At 38.9% G+C, this 22,179-nt stretch overlaps 2 protein-coding genes across 2 annotated transcripts; both read left to right on the top strand.

Annotated features, from left to right (window-relative positions):
- Positions 1-3,306: 3,306 nt before the first annotated feature.
- LOC136175693 (putative olfactory receptor 4A4) lies at positions 3,307-12,152 on the top strand. Its single transcript, XM_065945938.1, has 5 exons — positions 3,307-4,202; positions 4,561-4,623; positions 9,787-9,838; positions 11,013-11,126; positions 11,898-12,152. Exons 1-5 carry the CDS (start codon positions 3,307-3,309, stop codon positions 12,150-12,152), a joined length of 1,380 nt encoding a protein of 459 aa, XP_065802010.1.
- A 612-nt stretch (positions 12,153-12,764) lies between these two features.
- Positions 12,765-13,691, top strand: LOC136174308 (olfactory receptor 4C3D-like). Its single transcript, XM_065944376.1, has one exon. The coding sequence runs from the start codon at positions 12,765-12,767 to the stop codon at positions 13,689-13,691; it is 927 nt and encodes a 308-aa protein (XP_065800448.1).
- The last annotated feature ends 8,488 nt before the right edge of the window (positions 13,692-22,179 follow it).

Here is a 22,179-nt window from a genome sequence, read left to right on the forward strand (position 1 = left end):
CATATCATTTTGTTGTCTTTTTAAAATTTGTGGAATCTGCAATGATGGCCCTCTTTTCAATATTGATTCTGATAATTTGTTTTTTCTCTTATTTTTGTTAGTCCATTTGGCTAGAAATTATAATTTATTCAATGTTCAAAAGGATCGATTCCTGGTATTTTTTACTTTATGTAAATTACTCTTTTAATGAGGTATGTCTTCTCAACACTTCCCACACTACAATGTTCTTTATGTTTATTTTAAATTTTCGTTTTTAACATTTTGAGACAGAAGCTTAGTTCATTTTTTAAAGTATCTATTGTTTTCTAATATTTGTATTTAAATATAGAAAATTCTCTATAACCACACAGTTAGCTGCATCCAGTTAGTTTATACACATTGCAATGTATTATACAGTCTTTTATGTATATTTATATATATATCTTTCTAATAAATATTTCTCATATAGTTTTTATATACATGTATATCATAATGTTTCTATTGAAAATATATTTTTGAAAATAGTCATGAGTGATTTTAGGCTAAATAATTGGAAAATATTACATTTTTGTTGTAAATTTCTGTTTAAAGTAATTATGTACTTTATGATTTAAGTTCTTAGAAATACATTGCAAATTGTGTCATGGCCTTAGGTATTTCCTACTTTGGTGGATGCCCCGTGAACACTTTGAGATGAATGGAACAGTCCCACAAATACTTTTTTCTTTTCCTAGTATGATACTAAAACTTATAAAACAGTTTCTATCAATTGTGTATCTGATATTATGTGACACCTTTTATCTGAATTTGAAATAAGGTTTAAATGATTTGTTCTGAAATTAACATTCATGATTGGAAATTGGTTCAGATATCATCTTCAAAGATAAAGCTTAAACTTAAAGAGATTTGCTTGTTTTGAAGAACATAATTTCACAAGAAAGTTTTCACATATTTCATTTCTGTCCAGATTTGATTTTTTCTTTTGGTGATAAGACCTAAATTTGCCTTTCATGATTTTTTTTCCAGAGGGCAGAATTTTATAAGTCTTGTTCCACATGGTGATTGTTCTTGTACCATCTCTGGAGATCTACCCTCAAAATTATGACTAAGGTCCCAGTGAATTTAATTAGACAGAATCATACTTGGAGACGCAGGGATCGAATGACTCAGCTGTATGTGCTGCACTTAAATGTAGACAAAGTGCTACAGCCCTTTGCCAGGACCTGCGGATCATTTGTCTACAGCAGCAATCACATGCCCGGCTTCTTCTGGAACTGAAATGATGGACTCAGAACATAATGAAGTGTGTATATGAAATTATTCGTCCTTCAGGAACACTAAAGTTCAACAACACTGTGTGAAGACAGGACAGCAAGTGATTAAGAATCGCAATGTTGCAACAGCTATTTCACTATTTCACTTTGACTGCTACAAGTGCAAACAGAAAATATTTTATTATAAACAATTTACACACAGTTTGAAGTTTTTTCTCTCTGTCTGATTAACACACTGATTTAATATTCGTTTGTTATCAGGACAAATCCAGCCAACAGTGAACATTCTGAGTTTCTGTTCACAATCAAGATTCAGAGTTCCTTAGGAAACAGACATTCATATTCATTTCGAAAATCTCAGTAATTTGAAAAGTAATTTTTAAGAAATAACTAAGATGATTTTGATTTTCTGCAATCATGTAAAGCATTGGTCACAGGAAGCAGTTCAAGGCGCTGTGAGGCTGCATGAATCTCACTCTCTGCATTACCAGAGACAGCATCAGTGCATGAAGGACAAGCAAGAAGGAACCAGGGCCCAGAACATGGATTGAACAGCTTTCTTCATAGAAGGTAGCATTTTTTAGAAACAAATATTTTAGAAGCACATTTAGAAACAAATATTTTAGAAGCATATTTAGAAACAAAATTCTGAACGAGTCTTTTTCAATTTTGTAAGAGTATGTTGGTGAGGTGAGCTTTCTTCTTTTTTTTTTCACTTATTTTTATTAGTTGGAGGCTAATAGATTTCTTACTTGCTCAGTCGTGTCCAACTCTTTGGGACCCTTCAGATTGTAGCCCACCAGGCTCCTCTGTCCATGGGATTTTCTAGGCAAGAATACTGGAGTGGGTTGCCATTTCCTCCTCAGAGGGATCTTCCTGACCTGGAGACTGAACCCGCATCTCCTGTGTCTCCTGCATAGAAGGCTGATTCTTTGCCCACTGAGCCTTCAGGGAAGCCCAGGATGGGGTTAGAATTCAGTCTTTTAGAGTTTTCCTTTGTGCTTTTCATAATAAGTCATGTTAGAACACCTTTATGATTATTAAATATGTTGACTCAATAGATTGATTCTATTCTGTAATACTTCTTTTGAATAATTTCATTACTAATGATTTGGAATAAAGTTACCTACTTGAAGATAAAATATCCTTAGAAATTAATTTCAAAGGTAATGATCTTGGGATAGTTCCATGGGTAGAGACATATAACTCTGATAATAGTTTTAATTTGTATGTTCTCTAACATTGTGTGTTAATTAAAAGATGAGGTAACATCTATAGACCTTGACTGAGTGACCCTCGAGAATTCGAACAAATACTGTAATAAGTAAACAGTGACTTAAAGTCCTATTTTTTTGTTCACAGGTGGGTTTAGGCCTCCTATCATATTTGTTGGCCATTTAGAAGCAGTCTTATATTAATTTTTTGTTGATATTTTATTCCACACTTCATACTTTTATGTTTATCTTTTCTTCATTAGATGATAACTCTCTGTATCATCCAATATGTAAGCCTTTCTTCGAACATTTCATCTATTGCTGTCTTGGTATCATTTCCTAGATCCTTAAAAACCATGAAATTGTCAAAAAACCTATTTGAGATTTCAAGGATTGGTTAAGAATATTCTTTCAACCCTAGAATGAAGAAGTGTACCTCCTTTATGAAATGGATAGTAAATATAAAGTAAATCTTGCTTTACATTTTTATTAAACTTTTAATCAATTTTTAAAAATTTTTAATAGATATTAGCTATATGTACAATAATTAGCTTCCAGATGGAAAGCTAATAGTGACACCTCATTTATTTAATGATGCATCCTTTTCCCACAAATGTCACTAATTAATTGCCTCTCTATTAGTGTGCAAGATTTTGAGATTAATGATGATGTTTTAATAAGCCTTGATCTTATTAATAATATCTGAAAGTATAAGAACCATACTGCTCATTTGTTGAATGAATGAACAAATTATCATGACAAGTCAGGAAGTCAGTCATAAGAATTATATTGATAGGAAACGTCGTCCTGAACTCTGAATAAAAGATGCAGAAAGACCTATGGAACAAAGGAACAATGTAACTGAGTTTGTCCTCTTGGGGCTCACTCAGAGCCCCCAGGGTCAGAAGATACTATCTGTCATCTTCTTGCTCATCTACATCGTGACCATGGCGGGCAACTTCCTCATTGTCCTGACCGTGGTGTGCAGCCGAACGCTTGGCATCCCCACGTACTTCTTTCTTGACAACTTATCATTTATGGATGCTGTTTATTCTACTACAGTCACCCCAAATATGATTATAGACTTATTCTGCGCGAAGAAAACCATTTCATTCCAAGCATGCATGACCCAGCTTTTTACGGAGCACTTATTTGGTGGTGCTGAGATTTTACTCCTGGTAGTCATGGCCTATGACCGCTGCGTGGCCATCTGCAAGCCTTTGCATTATATGACAATGATGAATCAACGGGTCTGTGTTCTGTTACTGCTGTTAGCCTGGACTGAGGGGTTTGTACATGCTATCGCTCATATTCTCTTTGTTTACAGTCTCCCCTTCTGTGGCCCCAATGTCATTGACCACTTCATCTGTGACATGTACCCCTTGTTAAACCTGGCCCGCACTGACATCCGCATCATTGGCTTCACGGTGCTGGCTAATGATGGGGCCATCTGCGTGGTCCTCTTCACGCTCTTGCTCCTCTCCTACGGGGTCATCCTGCGCTCCCTGAAGGATCTCAGTCAGGAAGGGAGGCGCAGAGCCTTGTCCACCTGTGGCTCCCACGTCACTGTGGTGGTCCTCTTCTTCGTGCCCTGTATTTTTCTGTATGTGAGACCTCCTTCCACCTTACCCATTGATAAATACTTGGCAGTGTTTTACACCATCGTCACCCCAATGTTGAACCCTCTGATCTATACGCTGAGAAATGGAGAGATGCAAAATGCCATGAAAAAGCTATGGATCAGAAGACGAAAATGAGGCAGTAGGGAAATATGTCACCTATTTTCAATGAAAAATTGCTCTTCTCAGAAAACAACATGTGATTTTTTAACTGTAGTATCTTCTCAGGCTAAATAACTTGGGTATGATGAATAACATCTCTTATTGAATAATTTGAATGATCAAAATATGCTTTAATATTTTCAAAATTTCCTAGTTCAAAATACGTATTTGTTTGAAATGCATTTTTATGATTTCCATGATTTCTTGGGGGAAGTACATATAGTTTTGGGGTAAAAAATGTTTCTTTGAGACTATAGATTTATGTTCTATATGATGAGTTAAGCTATATAGTTAACACTGTCAATTTATTAGATTAGGGGAAGATTTTACCATATTTCTCTCTAAAATAATGCAATATTTTTCAGAATTAATAGGGTTTATTACATTACAGATTTCAGAAAAAATAATTAAAAATATAAATTCCTCCACACACAAACATACTTATTAATATTTGAAGTATAGATACAATTTTTCTATCTGCAAGATTATTTATACATCATTTTGTTTCTGTTGCTTAACATCTTAAGATTGAAGAAGAATGTTTCAAAGATTTAAATTTAATAACAAGGTCATGTTTATAAAAATAATCTAAAGGAATGAAATTTTATGTAGAATAAAACCGAATCTTAATTTTTCAACTGTTATAATTATGAGTGTTTTAAAATAAATGTGTTATTTTAATATTTTTTGCTTTTACATTTCTATTGCCATATTACTTTTGAAAAATTCCATTTCCTTCAAGTGATTTCATACGCTTTAACCAGTTTTTTGAAAATAACTTTTAAAAACACTTTATGAAAGTGAAAGTCATGTCTGACTCTTTGTGAACCCGTGGAATGTAGCCCACGGAATTCTCCAGGCCAGAATACTGGAGTTGGTAGCTGTTCCCTTCTCCAGCAGATCTTCCCAACTCAGGAATTGAACCCAGATCTTTCCCGCATTGCAGACAGATTCTTTACCAGCCGAGCCACCAGGAAAGTCCCAAAACACTTTATATTTTAATCCATCTAGAATTTATTTTCATTTGTCATGGGCAAAGACGTAAGTCTATTTTCCCTAAAGAGGTAAAATAGTCTGTCAACATAATGTTCGTTTCACATAGCTTGAAAAGTTTCTACTTAGTAAGTGATGTTTTGCACCATCTAAGATGTTCAGTTCTGGGGCACCTTCTCCTCTTCTCCATCTCCTCTCTCAAATTTCCCTTATCCTCTGAATTTTAGGGTCATTTTGTAAAGTTTGAAAATTTCCATAAAAACATGTTTAGCATGTCATTGCTGAATATGCTTAGGCTTTCCCTTCTCCAGGGGATCTTCCTAACCCTGGGATTGAACCCAGGTCTCCTGGATTGCAGGTGGATTCTTTACCAGCTGAGTCACAAGGGAAGCCCAAGAATACTGGAGTGGGAAGTCTAACCCTTCTCCAGGGGATCTTCCTGACCCAGAAATCGAACCAGGGTGGGATGTTTTGAGAGAACAGCATCGAAACATGTATATTATCAAGGGTGAAACAGATCACCAGCCCAGGTTGGATGCATGAGACAAGTGCTCGGGCCTGGTGCACTGGGAAGACCCAGAGGGATGGGGTGGGGAGGGAGGTGGGAGGGGGGATCGGAATGGGGAATACATGTAAATCCATGGCTGATTTATGTCAATGTATGGCAAAAACCACTACAATATTGTAAAGTAATTAGCCTCCTACTAATAAAAATAAATGGAAAAAAAATAAAAAAATAAATGGGAAAGGAACTGAATAGATATTTCTCCAATGAAAATATAAGAATGGCCAGAGGAACATGTGAAGGTGCTCGACATCACTAATCATCAGAGAAATGCAACTCATAAGACAAAAGGAGATCGCCTTTCATCTGTTAGGATGAGATCTATATGAGACAAAAAAAGTTTGGTGAGGATGTAGAGAAAAATGGAACTATGCTATTAATGGGAATATAATTTTTTCAGTCACTACAGTGAACATTAGGGAGGGTTTTCAGGCAATTAAAAACAAAACCATTGTATTATGCAATCATGCTTTTGAGTACATATTCAAGAATATGAAATCAGGAATCTGAAAGGTCATCTCTACTCCCATGTTCATTGCAGCATTATTCACCGTAGCCAAGATCTGGATACAACTAAGTGAACATTGAAAGATGAATGGATAAAAGAAATATGATATATATATATATATATATATATATATATATATATATATATATATATATATCGTGTGTGTGTGTGTGTGTGTGTGTATAGACTTCCCTGGTGGCTCAGATGGTAAAGTGTCTGTCTACAATGCAGACGACCTGGGTTTGATCTCTGAGTGGGAAGCTTTTCCTGGAGAAGGGAATGGGAACTCACTCCAGTACTCTTGCCCCCCCTCAAAAAAAAAAGAATGGATAAAAGAAATATGATATATATATATATATATGTATATATATACACATGTATATATATAAAAGACTTTCATTTAGCAATATAAAAGAAGGGAATTCTGAAATTTGTGAAAACATAAAGGAACTTTAATGACACTATGCCAAGTGAAATAAGCAGAAATAGAAAGACAAGTACTCTATGATCTCACTTATACGTGAAACTAAAAAAAGAAAACAAAAACAAACTCAGATGCAGTGAGAAGAATGTTGATTGCCAAGGGCTGGAGGATGAGGGTTAAAAAATGTCATTCAGTTCAGTTCAGTTCAGTCGCTCAGTCATGTCCGAGTCTTTGCGACCCTATGAATCGCAGCATGCCAGGTCTCCCTGTCCATCACCAACTCCCAGAGTTTACCCAAACTCATGTCCATCGAGTGGGTGATACCATCCAACCACCTTATTCTCTGTCATCCCCTTCTCCTCCTGCCCCCAATCCCTCCCAGCGTCAGGGTCTTTTCCAATGAGTCAACTCTTCGCATGAGGTGGCCAAAGTATTGGAATTTCAGTTTCAGCATCAGTCCTTCCAGTGAACACCCAGGACTGATCACCTTTAGGATGGACTGGTTGGATCTCCTTACAGTCCAAGGGACTCTCAAGAGTCTTCTCCAACACCACAGTTCAAAACCATCAATTCTTCGGTGCTCAGCAAATATTGTCATATATGCATATTGTCATATTTGCTTCTATTTCAATTTCAAGGAACATTGAAAGATTTACGAAGCCACAGCCCAGAACTTTTCAATTTCTGGTAAACAACCTAGATGCCCTTCTGGGATCAAAGGATTTTGGTTTGGGCTAACACCATGGGATCACAAAAAGTCGGACATGACTTAGTGACTGAACAACAACAATAAAACGTGAGCTCTGTCATGAGTGCTTTAGCGTTTTGAGAACATGTTTCTCTATCTACTGAAATGCATGAAGTTGCCCATAAGATTATTCTGGTAGGTGCTGGGTTTTGTAAAATTAGTCCCTGAAACTGTCAAACATCAAAACATACCTCAACTATTTTCTGATGAACTATGATATGATCCATACATAACATTTTTTGTTTTCATTCTAGTTTACCCTTCAAGTTTGAGAATCTGTGTTGCTATTTCTCTAGGGTTTTAAACCACTGTTTTTGGATTTGTATTCTGGAGACAATCTTTTCTGGAATAGCTCCAAAAACTCTTCTTTTGAAAAATTATTTTCATGAGCAATCTTCACTGATTTAGACCTAATTCCACGTGACTCAGATGGTAAAGAATCTGCTTGCAGTGTGGGAGACCTGAGTTTGATCCCTGGGTCAGGAAGATCCCCTGGAAAAGGGAATGGTAACCCACTTCAGTATTTTTGCCTGGAGAATTCCATAAACAGAGCAGCCTGGGGACTACAGTTCATGGGGCTGTAAGAATCAGACATGCCTGAGTGCCTAGCACTTTCACTTTCCACCCTCTTTCCCTTTTATGCTTCTCTAGGGTTTTTGGAGCTGGGCTAAACAGACCTAGGGGTTCTAAGACAATCTCTTTGCCCAGTATGTTAGCTATTTAAGTGGAAACTGGGTGACCCCTTAATGGACCGCAGTGAGTAGATTTCAGTCTACTATGAGGTTCAGAATGATGACTTTTTCAGTGCATGCTAATTCTCTAATCTCACGCTTTAATTTCAGAGCTGAAAGAAGAGTTCAAGGTACTTTCATAATATTTCAGCAAAATCCATATTTATCATAGTTCTTTAGATAGGTTCAAATCCTCATTCAAACTGTTTTTGGCCTCCGCCTTCACAAATATTATTGCAGAACCATAATAATAAAATATCCAGCCAACCTATTAATAGATTTAGTCATATGGTTTCAGTTCTCATAATCAGTTTTCCTTCAAGATGCATGCTGCTCACAGTGATTATATTCTCTGGAACCCATCGACAGTTATGTCCAATTTATGTTTCTCTTTAAAGAAAGCATATTTGAATATTTTGAGTAAGTGTAGCTATATATAGGAATATCAATACATTGAATTCAGTGAATTCAATGTATTTACAAAATAATTTCAAACTTTGGCATTTATTTCTTTTCATAGATAATTGCAAAGAGTCTTAAAGCTGGCGGTAGCATAAACATGTCATGTCTGTTTAGTTGTAAAACATAATTTAAAGACAAAAGTCCTGACCCAGGATTTAATGATGTGATTCTTCACCTTTCCTTGGTAAATGGTGTTCCTATTCACTTTTTCATGCTTCCTTGTTATAAACTGTGTTTATGTCATTGCTCATTTTTAATATTCCATAAAGATATTATAGGACTAAATTTAAATGTAAAATGCATTTTACCATTTTTCAATATAACTGAAGAATGGAATTACTGTCATCATAAACATGTTAATCTAATTACAGAATTGGCACAATAAATAAGCATTTTGAGGAAGTACTATAAACTTTTTCTATTATGAGGTGCTAATGTTACAAAGGGGTTCATAATTTTCACTTAACATACATATGGAAACAATATTTATAAATTGTGGTTAACATGACAGTAGATCAATTAAAAATAAAATATCAAAATAAAAATTAAAAATAAAACACATATCTAAGTGTTTAATTTATATGGTATCAAATATTCAGACTCCATACTTAAGCTCATTTATTATCAAATATCCAGTTTATGGCTTCCCAGGTTACCCTGTGGTAAAGAATTTGCCTGACAATGAAGCAGATGCAAGTGGTACAGTTTTGGTCCCTGGCAGGCTGTAGTCCATGGGGATCACAAAGTGTCAGACACCACTGAACACACACACACACACAATCCAAGTTTATAAGTGGTCAACTTTTTCTCTTTTGAGATGATGTTTTGTTTTCATATAGACTTATGGATGAAGTTTAAAATTAGAGAGGAGCACTGTAAAAGTTCCTCTCTGATGTTGTCACCTTATTTAAAATAATTGGTTTTTTGGCAAGACCTGTTAATGATAGGGAAATACCCATGAGTTCCAATTAGTCACAGCGAATAAATTTCATAGATTTTGCCAACAAATAGGATATATGGTAGTGCTGTTAGGGCTTCTACAAAGTTACGATTATAAATCAAGAGACACTTACTGCAGCTGAGTTGGCTGACATTTTTATCTTGTAGGTTTTACTTCTTTCCTGAGCAACTAACAGCTGCCTGGGGCCTAGCCATGGAGGTATGTCAGACACTTTCATAGGTGAGATTATTTTTTTAGAAATCATATAATCATACATTCTCAGTTTTATATACATATTACAAATCATACAATCAACCCTCATCTAAGTTTACCTTAGATTTAAATCCCTTCTTCAGCATACAAAATAACAAGAAAGGTAGACTCAGCTATAATACTACCAATTTAGAACTAAGAATATTTTGGGGTTGTTTATTTCTTATTGATATATACTTAAATGGGCTTCCCTGCTGGCTCAGAGGGTAAAGAATCTGCCTGCTAATGGAGGAGACATGAATGCGATGTCTGAGTAGGGAACATCCCCTGCAGAAAGGAATGGCTACCCATTCCAGTATTCTTGTCTGGAGAATTCCATGGACAGAAGAGCCTGGAAGGCTACAGTCCATGGGGTTGCAAAGAGTTGGACATAATGGAGTGACTAACACTTTCTCCTTTCATATATTTAAATTAATTGAATTAATAATATAATTAGCTGCAATTACATAAGTTAGAATAAATTTGTAAGTCAAATATGCATCCAAAATTTCCCTCACTTAATATTACAACTTTAGAAGTTTTTATGACATTGCACAATTTTTAAAAGCATCACTCTTTAAAAGTATATATTATTCAAAAAGATGTACTATATGTTATTCAAAGAGATGTAGAATTAAAAGGAATTTTAATTATCTTATTCCCCAGTGTTGAACATTCCAAGCTGTTTCTAAATTTTCCACAGTTCTTATTAATAGTACTGGACAAAATTGTACATAGTGATTTTTCTCTTTTAAAAATATTTTACATTAGGGTTTATTCCTAAAAGAAGTATCGCAGAGCTAAAGAAAAAATGAAAAAAAAAGTAATTTACATTTTTTTTATAGTTGTTTCTAAAATACTTCATAAACTGTGTTTAATTCTTACTTTATTTACACTACCCTCTTTATCTGCTGGGGGATCCCGCTAAAGAAGGAGGAAATGCTGTAACAACGGTGCATTTTGTTTCCACGTATGCATAAATGTTTCACCTTAGATAATCAAAAATACAGTTTTTTATCCACTTATCTTTGAAAAGATATGCTTTATGAAATATATTTAATTGCGTCTATTTCTCTTGTCCCTGTCAAATTTAAAACCGCAAATTTCTTGTTGTGTTAGTCACGCACTGTCGTGTAAGCAGGAATGGTGGATGCTGTCGGAAGATGGGAGAAGACGGCATGGGGATGCACGGAGCAGAGACATAAAGGACCCGGAAGGTCGTTCCTGCTGTGGACGGGCGAGCCGCCGCTCTTTGGTATGGTGGGTCAGGCACTAAGGGCGTTTAATAGCAGCACCATTTATTACTTGTATGAATAAGCATGCATTAAATACATAGTAAGTGTCCAGTAAATGTTTGTTGACTGAGTGAACTTGTAGGAATAAATAGCAAGTAATGGATTTTATGTGTTTGTGGTAGTCGGTGCATATACACGTATATGTATGGTGCATTACCTGTCTCTCTAGCAAATTATTCCTGTTCTTCATATTAATTTTTATTTACAGAACTTGAAAGTATTTCCTTTACTTGAAAGATCTTTGTGTGTTGAACACCTGTATGAATTGAGTTTGTTTGTTTTTTTTTTTAACTAAAACTAAGTTATGGGTTTCTCTGGTGGCTCAACTGGTAAAGAATCTGCTTGCAATGCAGGAGACCTGGGTTCAATCCCTGGTTTGGGAAGATCCCCTGGAGAAGGGGATGGCGACTCACTTTAGTATTCTTGCCTGGAGACTATCATGGACAGAGGAGCCTGAGGTCTGGCAGGTTACAGTCCGTGGGGTTGCAAAGAGTCGGACACAACTGAGCAACTCACACACACACACACACACTCTGAAGCAATGAATATGCAGAATATGTATATTAAATTATATGTGGAGCAGAATTTTGAAAAATAAAATAATCAATTAACATATACACAAATTATCTTTAAAGTAAAATGATTCATAACATACACTTTTCTAGAGACATTTGAATATTTCCATGCTGACTCTGGAGAGTGTTCAGAAACTCTTTTTTGTTATTAATTAGCTTATTTATTTTAGTCCAGGTTCGATGCATGATACAGAAACTCTAAACTGGAGTGCAGCTTCCCTTCCAGTTTCTCACACAGTAGAGATTGTAGATCGACAGAGCTGGAGGACAAGGGCGTTTGAACTTCTGCTGAGTTTATGCTTCGGTGAAGCAAGCATTTCTTTACTTTTGGAGAATGACAATTTAATACCAAACGTTTACTCATCATCTGATCGGTTTCAGGCACTGCGGACATTATTCCAGGCATTCTAGTGGGACAGTGAGGAAACACAGCTGAGCAGTTTATGTGTTCTGATAGGTACCAGAGAGGATGTTTCACCAAGGACTTCTATCTATTTCCCTAAACTCCCTGATTTCTTGATCATGTTTTTTCTTTCCAAAGTTAGGAGTCGAGATGTCAAACTGAAATTCCATCACGGAAAAAGGAATAACTCTTATGTATGTACAGCAGTTCTCAGCCTGTAAAACGCATCTGAGAATTACGATTTGTAATCTCACGGACACAGTGAAGGGCCTGAAGAACTGAGATGATGCAGCAAAGTCCATTGGGGTCAGAACAAGAAGGAGAATTCAGATCTCAATTAGACAGTCCAGTGTTTTTTCAGTAAATTACACATCAAATTTGCCCTACAGGTGGTTTACAGGTGACTGGTGCTAGGTATCTGAAGAGATGGAAAGCTTTATGGAGGAAATAAGGAAAAATTGAAACAAGTACTGGGACAAAGTGTCAAGGGCATACTCCACAGTTACAGTGATTGCACTATTTTGTTGTAAACGTCAGAACACAATTCTTTGGTGACTAATGAGTATGATTCTTTGTTCCTTTGTAGGTAAGTCAGGCCCCAGGAAGCTGTTCCTTGCTGAATGGATGTCCTCAGGCCTCCCAACAATGTGACTGAATTTGTTCTCCTGGGACTCACACAGAATCCACACTTGCAGAAAATACTCTTCATTGTCTTTCTGTTCATTTTTTTATTCACTGTTCTGTCCAATCTGCTCATTGTCATCACCATCTCCCTCAGCCCTACACTTTCTGCTCCCATGTACTTCTTTCTCACTTACTTGGCTTTATTAGATGCCTCCTTCACCTCAGTCACCACGCCTAAACTGATCACTGACCTGCTGTTCCAGAGGAGAACCATCTCCTGGGGTGCCTGCCTGACTCAGGTCTTTTTGGAGCACTTCCTGGCAGCATCAGAGATCATCATCCTCACCGCCATGGCCTACGACCGCTACGTGGCCATCTGCAAGCCTCTGCACTACACGGCCGTCATGCGGCAGGGGCTCTGCCAGCTCCTGGTGGTGGCGGCCTGGGTCGGGGGGGTCCTGCATGCCTCAGTCCAGATCCTTCTCACCATGGACTTGACCTTCTGTGGTCCCAACGTCATCGACCACTTCAGGTGTGATTTCTTCTCGCTGTTGGAGCTTGCCTGCAGCGACACCTACAGGCTGGGAGTGGTGGTGGCGGCCAACAGCGGGGGCATGTGCTTGCTCATTTTCTCCCTGCTGCTCATCTCCTACATAGCCATCCTGAGCTCCCTGAAATCCCATGGCTCTGAAGGACGGCGCAGAGCCCTCTCTACACGTGGCGCCCACTTTACAGTAGTGGCGCTCTTTTTTGTGCCTTGTGTGTTCACCTACACGCGTCCTGTGGCCACGTACCCTGTGGACAAGTGGGTGTCTGTGTTCTTTGCAATCCTCACACCCATGTTAAACCCTATCATTTACACAGTGAGAAACACAGAGGTGAAAAATGCCATGAGGAGTCTGATGAAGAAGAGAGTAACTTAGGCTGTCCATGATACCAAGAAAGTGACGATTACATACATATACAGGAAGGATTATACATGCTGCAAATTGTGAAAGTAAATTAGCAAATTTTGCAGATTATTGACAAAAATGGCCTAGAAAATAGGCATTTTGACAACTTTTTAAAATACTTTGCCAAGACTTGTATATTCATACTCACAGTTTCAGAATAGCCAATGGGAAGAATATCAACAATAAGCCCCTAGTTTATTTATTGAAGAGTATATGCTTCCAGTGTCTTATTATTAATTTTTAAACATTATTCAGATAAGTTACTTGGATGAAATTGATTTTTTCATATGACCTTCATGTCAGAAACCTTGTTTTTGCATAGCCTATGGTCTAGCCAGTAAGGAACAGATATACTTAGATACATGCATGGCAGGGAGAGTTGGGGAAGTTTAAGAATCAGGGTTGAATTTTCTATTAATTTTCAAAAATCAGCAAGAGGAAACACCTAGAAAAAGAGATAATGATAACTCACAAACTATTTCTTTTTTTTTCACACAAAAATTAAGCCAGAAACTTTGAAATTATTCTTTATTTGCTCTTATTTTATAAAGTATCTTCATGACTCATAGCTTTCCTTGAACATGAAGGAAATGTTTCTTTTTATGTCTCAAGACTTGAGGAGCCATTTGAAACTAGAAGGGTAAGCATCTTTTATTAAATTTCAATAGAAAATCATATGGGTAGATCCCAAAGCTCTAGATCTATACATCTGATACATATATTTACATTAATTGAAACTTTTATTAATATTATCTGTCAAGCATCTTTGTTTCATCTGATTTTGTCATGTACTAAGCTGGTGGTTCCATTATCATTAATCCCATTTTGTTGCTGTTGTTTAGTTGTTAAATCATGTCGAGCTCTTTTGCAACCCCATGGACTGCAGCCCACCAGGCTTCTCTGTCCGTGGGATTTCCCAGGCAAGAATACTGGAGTGGGTAGCCATTCCCTTCTCCAAGGGATCTTCCTGACCCAGAGATTGAACCTGTGCCTCCTGCTTTGACAAGCCAATTCTTTACCATGGAGACAACTGGAAGCCCTATTCCGCCCATTTTACAGAAGCAAACTGAAGCCAAGAGAGGTTTACTCATTTACTTGTCTCACCTCACATGCTCTTCCTCCATTAGTGTGTTAGGAACTATTACACTGGGATGTATCATCCTTTCAAAAGTTTCAGCTACAAGCTTACAGTCCAGGTCTTTAAAACGCAGTCTTACTGCTTTCAAATGAGACAGGGTTGTCTGTGGTGTGTGTAGGTGTATCAGTTCAGTTCAGTTCAGTGGCTCAGTTGTGTCTGACTGCATGACCCCATGGATTGCAGCACACCAGGTGTATAGGTAAATTTATCTGCAATCTTAATGATCCACTTTGTCCTTTAAGAAGATGGTGTCAAATACACAAATAAACTCAAAATGGATTAAAGATCTAAATGTAAGACCAGAAACTATAAAACTCCTAGAGAAAACATAGGCAAAACACTCTCTGACATAAATCACAGAGGATCCTCTATGACCCACCTCTCAGGGTAATGGAAATAAAAGCAAAAATAAAAAAATGGGACCTAATTAAACTTAAAAGCTTTTGCACAACAAAGGAAACTATAAGCAAGGTGAAAAGCCTTTAAAATGGGAGAAAATAATAGCAAACGAAGCAACTGACAAAGAATTAACCTCAAAAATATATACAAGCAGCTCCTGCAGCTTAATTCCAGAAAAATAAACAACCCAATCAAAAAATGGGTCAAAGAACTAAGCAGACATTTCTCCAAAGAAAACATACAGATGGCTAACAAACACATGAAAAGATGCTCAACATCACTCATTATCAGAGAAATGCAAATCAAAACCACAACGAGGTACCATTACACGGCAGTCAGAATGACTGCTATCCAAAAGTCTACAAGCAATAAATGCTGGAGAGGGTGTGGAGAAAAGGGAACCATCTTACACTGTTGGTGGGAATGCAAGCTAGTACAGCCGCTATGGAGAAGAGTTTGGAGATTCCTTAAAAAACTGGAAATAGAACTGCCATATGACCCAGCAATCCCACTCCTGGGCATACACCCTGAGGAAACCAGATCTGAAAGAGACACGTGCACCCCAATGTTCATCGCGGCACTGTTTATAATAGCCAGGACATGGAAGCAACCTAGATGCCCATCAGCAGACAAATGGATAAGGAAGCTGTGGTACATATACACCATGGAATATTACTCGGCCATTATAAAGAATGCATTTGAATTAGTTCTAATGAGGTGGATGAAACTGGAGCCTATTATACAGAGTGAAGTTAGACAGAAAGAAAAACACCAATACAGTATACTAACACATATATATGGGATTTAGAAAGATGGTAATGATGACCCTATATGCGAGACAGTAAAAGAGACACAGATGTATAGAACAGTCTTTTGGACCTTGTGGGAGAAGGTGAGGGTGGGAAGATTTGAGAAAATAGCATTGAAACATGTATATTATCATATGTGAAACATATCACCAGTCCAGGCTGATGCATGAGACAGGGTGCTCAGAACTGGTGCACTGGGATGACCCAGACGGATGGAATAGGGAGGGAGGTGGGAGGGGGATTCAGGATGCGGAACACATGTACACCCATGGCTGATTCATGTCAAAGTATGGCAAAAGCCACTACAATATTATAAAGTAATTAGCCTCCAATTCAAATAAACAAATTAATTTAAAAAATAATATAAAAAATGAAGATGGTGTCAAATATGTTGCAGACTTGTCTCACATGTAGCAGTGTATGTCAGCAGTAAAAGTTTATTCATTTCATGAAAGTTCAAGTTATGCCACTTCACTATTACAAAAGACAAACATTACTATGGCAAAGTTTACTTGCAATGGAAAGGAATCTGAAAAAAATGTATATATATATATAACTGAATCACTTTTTTCAGCAATTGAATCTAACACAATGTTGCAAATTAATTGTTCTTCTATTAGAAAATGGAAAAAATATTTTTAATAACTCTGTAATATTAAAATGATTTTTTAAGTAAAATGAAAAATCCCCTTTGGATTAAAAAAAAATTTAGTGAAAATAAGTACTAATGTAGGCCTTCATAAAAGTCATGTGCTAAGGTGAACTTTCAGAAAGTGGGGATACCCACGGTGCTAATCTATGCCCGTGGTCACACTGTGAAAATTGTCTTTGAGATATTCTTCCCTTATTTATTTATTTTTTAGGATGGTGGGGCTTTCTTCTCTCCATCTCTCTGTTGAACTTCATTTCCTGAGTTATTTGCATGCTTTGGGGTAATCTTGTGTGAAGCAAAAGCATCTGATGGTCTCTTTTCTGCAACCATGTTTCCCTTCAGGGGTTTTATGAAAAGAGGGATGTAATTGGATCAAGAAATAAAATTCAGTTTTCATATTTCACAGGAAGTGACACATGGGTAAAAGAGATGTTTAGAAGAAAGTAGAGCAACTCAGTCACTGAGGAAATTGATACTTGGTTTGGGCACGAGGTAGAACCTTGAAGAGCTAAATAGGTGCTGTTTCTGTTGGAATGCTTCCATTATTATACTGTAGTGTTAGCATTTATTATTGAAAAAAAGGGTTTCATGGTGTTAACATGTATTGTTGATAAAAAAAGGACTTTGGGAAAATTTGACTTCTTTAATTAATGGAAAAAATAATGTTCAGTGAATACAATGTGCCAGAGAGTTATGGGAGCTCCATATACACCATTGAATTATACAAACAAAGGCTGTGTTTATGTGGAAGTAAAATTCCAGTGGGGGAATAGATGGATAATAAGCAAGTAAACAAATAAATGAAAAGTATAATTTTGTTAGTAATGGTGAAAATTTTAAAAAAGGCATTTTATAAGAGTGTGATACAGGAGAGAAGAATGAGATACATATTTGTGTAGTTGTGTAAATCCCACCTAAGATTTCACTTTGATAGAAATATAATCACACATGCTATTACTTTTTTAAAGTAGATTATTTAAAAACATGTGTTTGAAGTGGGGATAATATCTTTTATCAATGAGAAAAAAGTAGTTTCTTAGGGGATGATCATTTTTTACTCTCTCTCTTTCTCTCTCTCTCTCTATATATATACACATAGATGTACATAAAGCACATGAATAGATAGTATATTTATGGTATGATTATTTTAGAAGGAAGGTTATTAAGGGAATATAATATCTACAAAAGCAAAAAAGCACCTTTTAGAGGCAATAGTGGAAAAAAAAGATTGAAGAATACTGCCTTAACTCATATCTAAAACAGTAGGCAAGACCATGGAGTAAATTTAGAATGATAGTAAAGTTCATCCAAGAACAGAGCGTGGGCCACCACCTGTAAGGATCGTATGCAGTAAAACTGAGAGACTTCATTCTCAGGGGACTTCCCAGAGTGTGCTCAACTGTGTTAATAAGCAGGCTGTAATTGACAAGCTACATTGTAAACTGATATTTTATCCATTTGGATTTAGGAGAAGAAAGAAGGCTATAATCCCTAATATTTCTAAATAAAAAACAAGAAATTTGAAAGTACTAATTGCTATGCAATGAGAAAGAATTTAGTCCTTATTTTTCTGAATGAGGAACGTTTTAGAATCCTTTATAATGGAAACAATTCTGTAGTTCGATGTGACACAGTTGTAATAATCATCTTGAAAGAGTTAGAGAGCCCCAGATTAGGTGATAGAAAACTTCACGCCTGAAAAATTGGAAAGGAGGCTGGTGTGGGGCTGCTGCTGGCTACCTGGTGGGTGGGTCCCAGGTCAGGTGTGGACTCAAGGTGTTCTGAGGAAGCGAGGTAGCGGGTCTAAGGGCAGATGGGTGGCACTCTGTCTTTGCTTTGTTAGCTACTTGCCCTGGGGCTTCTCAACATTGGCGCCACCCGGCTGGTGAGTGAGGTTTGCACCCACCACAGAATTGCTAGAGGGAGGGTTTCAATATGATGCTTGCCAGCATCATGTCATTATCACAGGATAGCTACCCAAAACGGTTGCGACCAGTGTCTATGTCCCCAAAGTGAGGCTCAATTTTCTCTTATATTTCTGGGATGCTCTGTTCATTATGAGCAATTCGATCTGACTCAAGCCCTTTTCAGATTTCTATTTCATACTGGACTGGATGTGACTTTTAAGGCTGAAGTCACTCTTTTCCAAAGCCCCCTGGCTCTCTGAAAAGGAATCCCCACTGGCTTACAAAGTTGTACATTATAGGGGAGATCACTTCCCAGTGGAGGAGTACTGGGCTAAATAGTGTTATGCCCGATGTCTGAATCCCCGAGCGGGAACAGAGAAGGCCTCCAAGACAATGCAACTCACAGAAAGGGAAGTTTATTACTGACTCGAGCCAGGACTCTCTGCCTGCAACCAACGCAGTGGTGCGGGTCAGAGAGCCCCGAGCCCAAGCTGTTACACAAGTTTATAGGCGTGGTTGGTAGTTGGTTTAAGCGGATTGGTTACAAGTTTGCAAAGCAATTTCATTGGTCAATACTTTCACGCCCGCGGGACTTTCCTGGGGGTTTCCGCCCCATTCCTAACTTCCTAATTGGCAAACAGCAGTCAGTATTAAGTGAAAGCTAATTGGTCCTAATTGGCTAATTGGTTGTATCCAGGTGGCCTGATAATCTTACCAGGTAGGAAGTCCTACTCCTAATCTAAGCTGCGTTACTTCTGCTCACCTCACATTCCCCCCATCTGTTGTTCAAGTAGAGGAATCTTCCTCTTTTCCATCTTGGGCCACTGACACTATAAGTGGACCCAGGAGGGTGGAAGTTAAGGTAGTCAGCCAGGGGGAGTGCTGAAACCAAGACTCAAACCATCTCTGCTGGGCTTCCTGTTCTCTCTTTCTAATCAGGGCCACCTCAGACAAGGAAGTCAAAGACTTCTCTAAGTGACTGATTGATTCTCTTACCACTCCTGTATGGTCCGCATAGAAACCTCGCAGACCCTACCCTGTTGGAGAAAAATCAAGTCATCTACAGCGGCTCGTAGGGAGGAAAGCCCTTGGCCTTGCAGAGATAGTGAAGCTTGGTTAAATTGCACCCATATCTGAGGTACTTGGCCCTGCGGATTGCGCCACACTCAGGGCTTTCAAATCTCTGTTTCTTACGTCCCATTCCCGGGGCCCATCACAAGAGGTCACACAGCTCCAGCTCCTGCAATCAGCAGGAGAGTTAGGAGACTTCCCGGTGGATGAATTTCAGTTTCAAAGGATTTGACGGGTGAGGACTCGCCTTCCATTCTCCTCGAACTTTTTCCTGTTCTTCCGGTGTGGCTTGCCGCACGTGATTGCAGTGAACCCAGGGTCCAATCCCGTCGAACTTGACAGCACTAGGAGTGGTAAGGGGAACAACATAAGGGCCTTTCCATCTAGGTTCTAATGCACAGGAGGGGTTCTTCCATGCAGAATCTCAAAAGGGCAGCTTATAAGGGGTGTTATGCGCCCGAAAGAGCGCGAAGGGAAGGAGGGTCACCCAGTCCCCGCCAGTCTCTATTGCCAACTTTGTTCTCTCAACCTGTCCTGAGCTCTGGGGATTATATTCACAATGTAATTTCCATTGCATCCCCAGAGCTTGGGCCAGCCCCTGACTCACAAAGGCAGGTCCGTTATCAGAGCCCATAGTCACTGGCAGCCCGTACCTAGGCACTATCTCCTCTAAGCTCTCGCTTAGCAGGGAAGGCTTCCACTCACCCCGAGAAGGTATCTATCAGAACCAACATATAGTGATACCCGTACTTGCCTGGCCTTACCTCAGTGAAATCTATCTCCCAATGTTGCCCTGGCACTTCCCCTTGGTACCTCATTCCTGTGTGCTGCTTTTTCCCTGTCCTCATCAGCTGGCATGCTTTGCAAGCCTGGATCCAGTTGTATTTTCCTCAATCACTGATCAACACGCAGATTCAGTCCATATTTGCTTTCATTTATCTACTGAGTGTACCCAAGCTTCTTCTTCAGAGACACTGGCATCTCAGGGGGAGGAGGACGAGGGAACCTGAAGTAGACCTTCACAGAATCATAGATAAACCACTGTAGTGCAGTCAGAGTGCCGATCATGATGATGCGGGCAAAGAGTCCCTTCCATACACCTCTAAATCCAAGTCTCTTGAGGACCTGAGAGGCACTGCTACTCTTCTCTTTATTCAACACAGACACCACGGAATTGGCAACAGTACATTCAAAGCAGGCAAACTTCATCATGGTGTACTTCATAAAAGCCAAACTTGCAGAGCCCCTGCAGGGAGTAGCCAATGAGGGTTGGGGCCCATCCTTTGGCCAAACCACAGGATTCACAGTCTGCAATATCCAACAGTCCCCAGAAACTCTCTCACCTGGCGGGGGGTCTGGGCTCTGGTATGTGCAATATTGTTAATCTTCAGCAGAATTTTCCAGTTCCTCATGACTGCAATTATCCAACATATACCCAGGACTCGGGGAGGGGTGCCGAATCTTGACTCCCCTAGTCACTGTCTTCCCCCGCATATAGAACTCGAGTTCCAGGGGAGATTCTCTCTCTCTGGGTCGTTCCTCTCCTCAGGTCCCTCTTAGGGCACTCGTTTTTCCAGTGCCCCTGTTCTCTGCAGTAGGCACACTGATCTTTCTTTAGGTCCTGCCTTTTTGGATTCTGTTTTTCTCCCGTCCAGGGGTCTTGCGGTTCCCTCAGTTCTGTTTTGGCTTTTATCCCCACCAAAAGAATCTGGGCTAGCTCCCTCTGGTTCTTCTGGTTTTCCCTCGTTCTATATTCTCTATCTTCCTTCCTGATCTTGTCAGCTAATTCCCTTTCCTCCCGTCGAATTCATTTTTCCCTTTCTTCTGGGGTCTCCCTATTATTAAATACCTTTTCAGCTGCTTTCAATAAATCCTGTATCATCTGATCTCCCAATCCCTCTATCTTTTGTAGTTTCCTCCTAATATCTGGGGCTGCCTGATTTACAAACGCTAGTAGAACTGCAGTGCGTGACTCCGCAGCCTGGGGGTCCATAGGTGTATGTTGCTGGAAAGCTTCCATCAGCCTCTCTAGGAGGGCTGCCGGGCTCTCAGTGGGCTCTTGCCTTACTAGATTTACCTTTGCCAGATTTGTCGGCTTTCTTGCTGTGGCTCGCAGGTCAGTCATCAGAATCTGGCAGTACACTCGGAGACGCTCCCTACCTTCCGCTCTCTCAAAACCCCAGTTAGGCCACAACAGAGGAAACCCCTCGTCCACGAGATGAGGCTGGGCGGTTGGCCTCCCATCGGCCCCTGAGACCCGTTTCCGTGCTTCAGCCAGAATTCGCTCCCATTCTTCTGTGGTGTAACAGCTGCTGACAATCGTAGTGGAAGGAGAGTTTCACCTGGTCGGGCTCTAGTCACTGAGGCTCACTTATTGTAGGGCCTTCAGACTCCGCCAGAGTGTAGCCCTGGCCCAGACTCATCAATTGCGCCCACAACCGTTCGCCTGTTCACTGAAACTCCTGAAAAGAGTAGGAACGAG

This window comes from Muntiacus reevesi, chromosome 9 (assembly GCF_963930625.1).
Source record: "Muntiacus reevesi chromosome 9, mMunRee1.1, whole genome shotgun sequence".
In the NCBI taxonomy this organism is placed as follows: domain Eukaryota; kingdom Metazoa; phylum Chordata; class Mammalia; order Artiodactyla; family Cervidae; genus Muntiacus; species Muntiacus reevesi.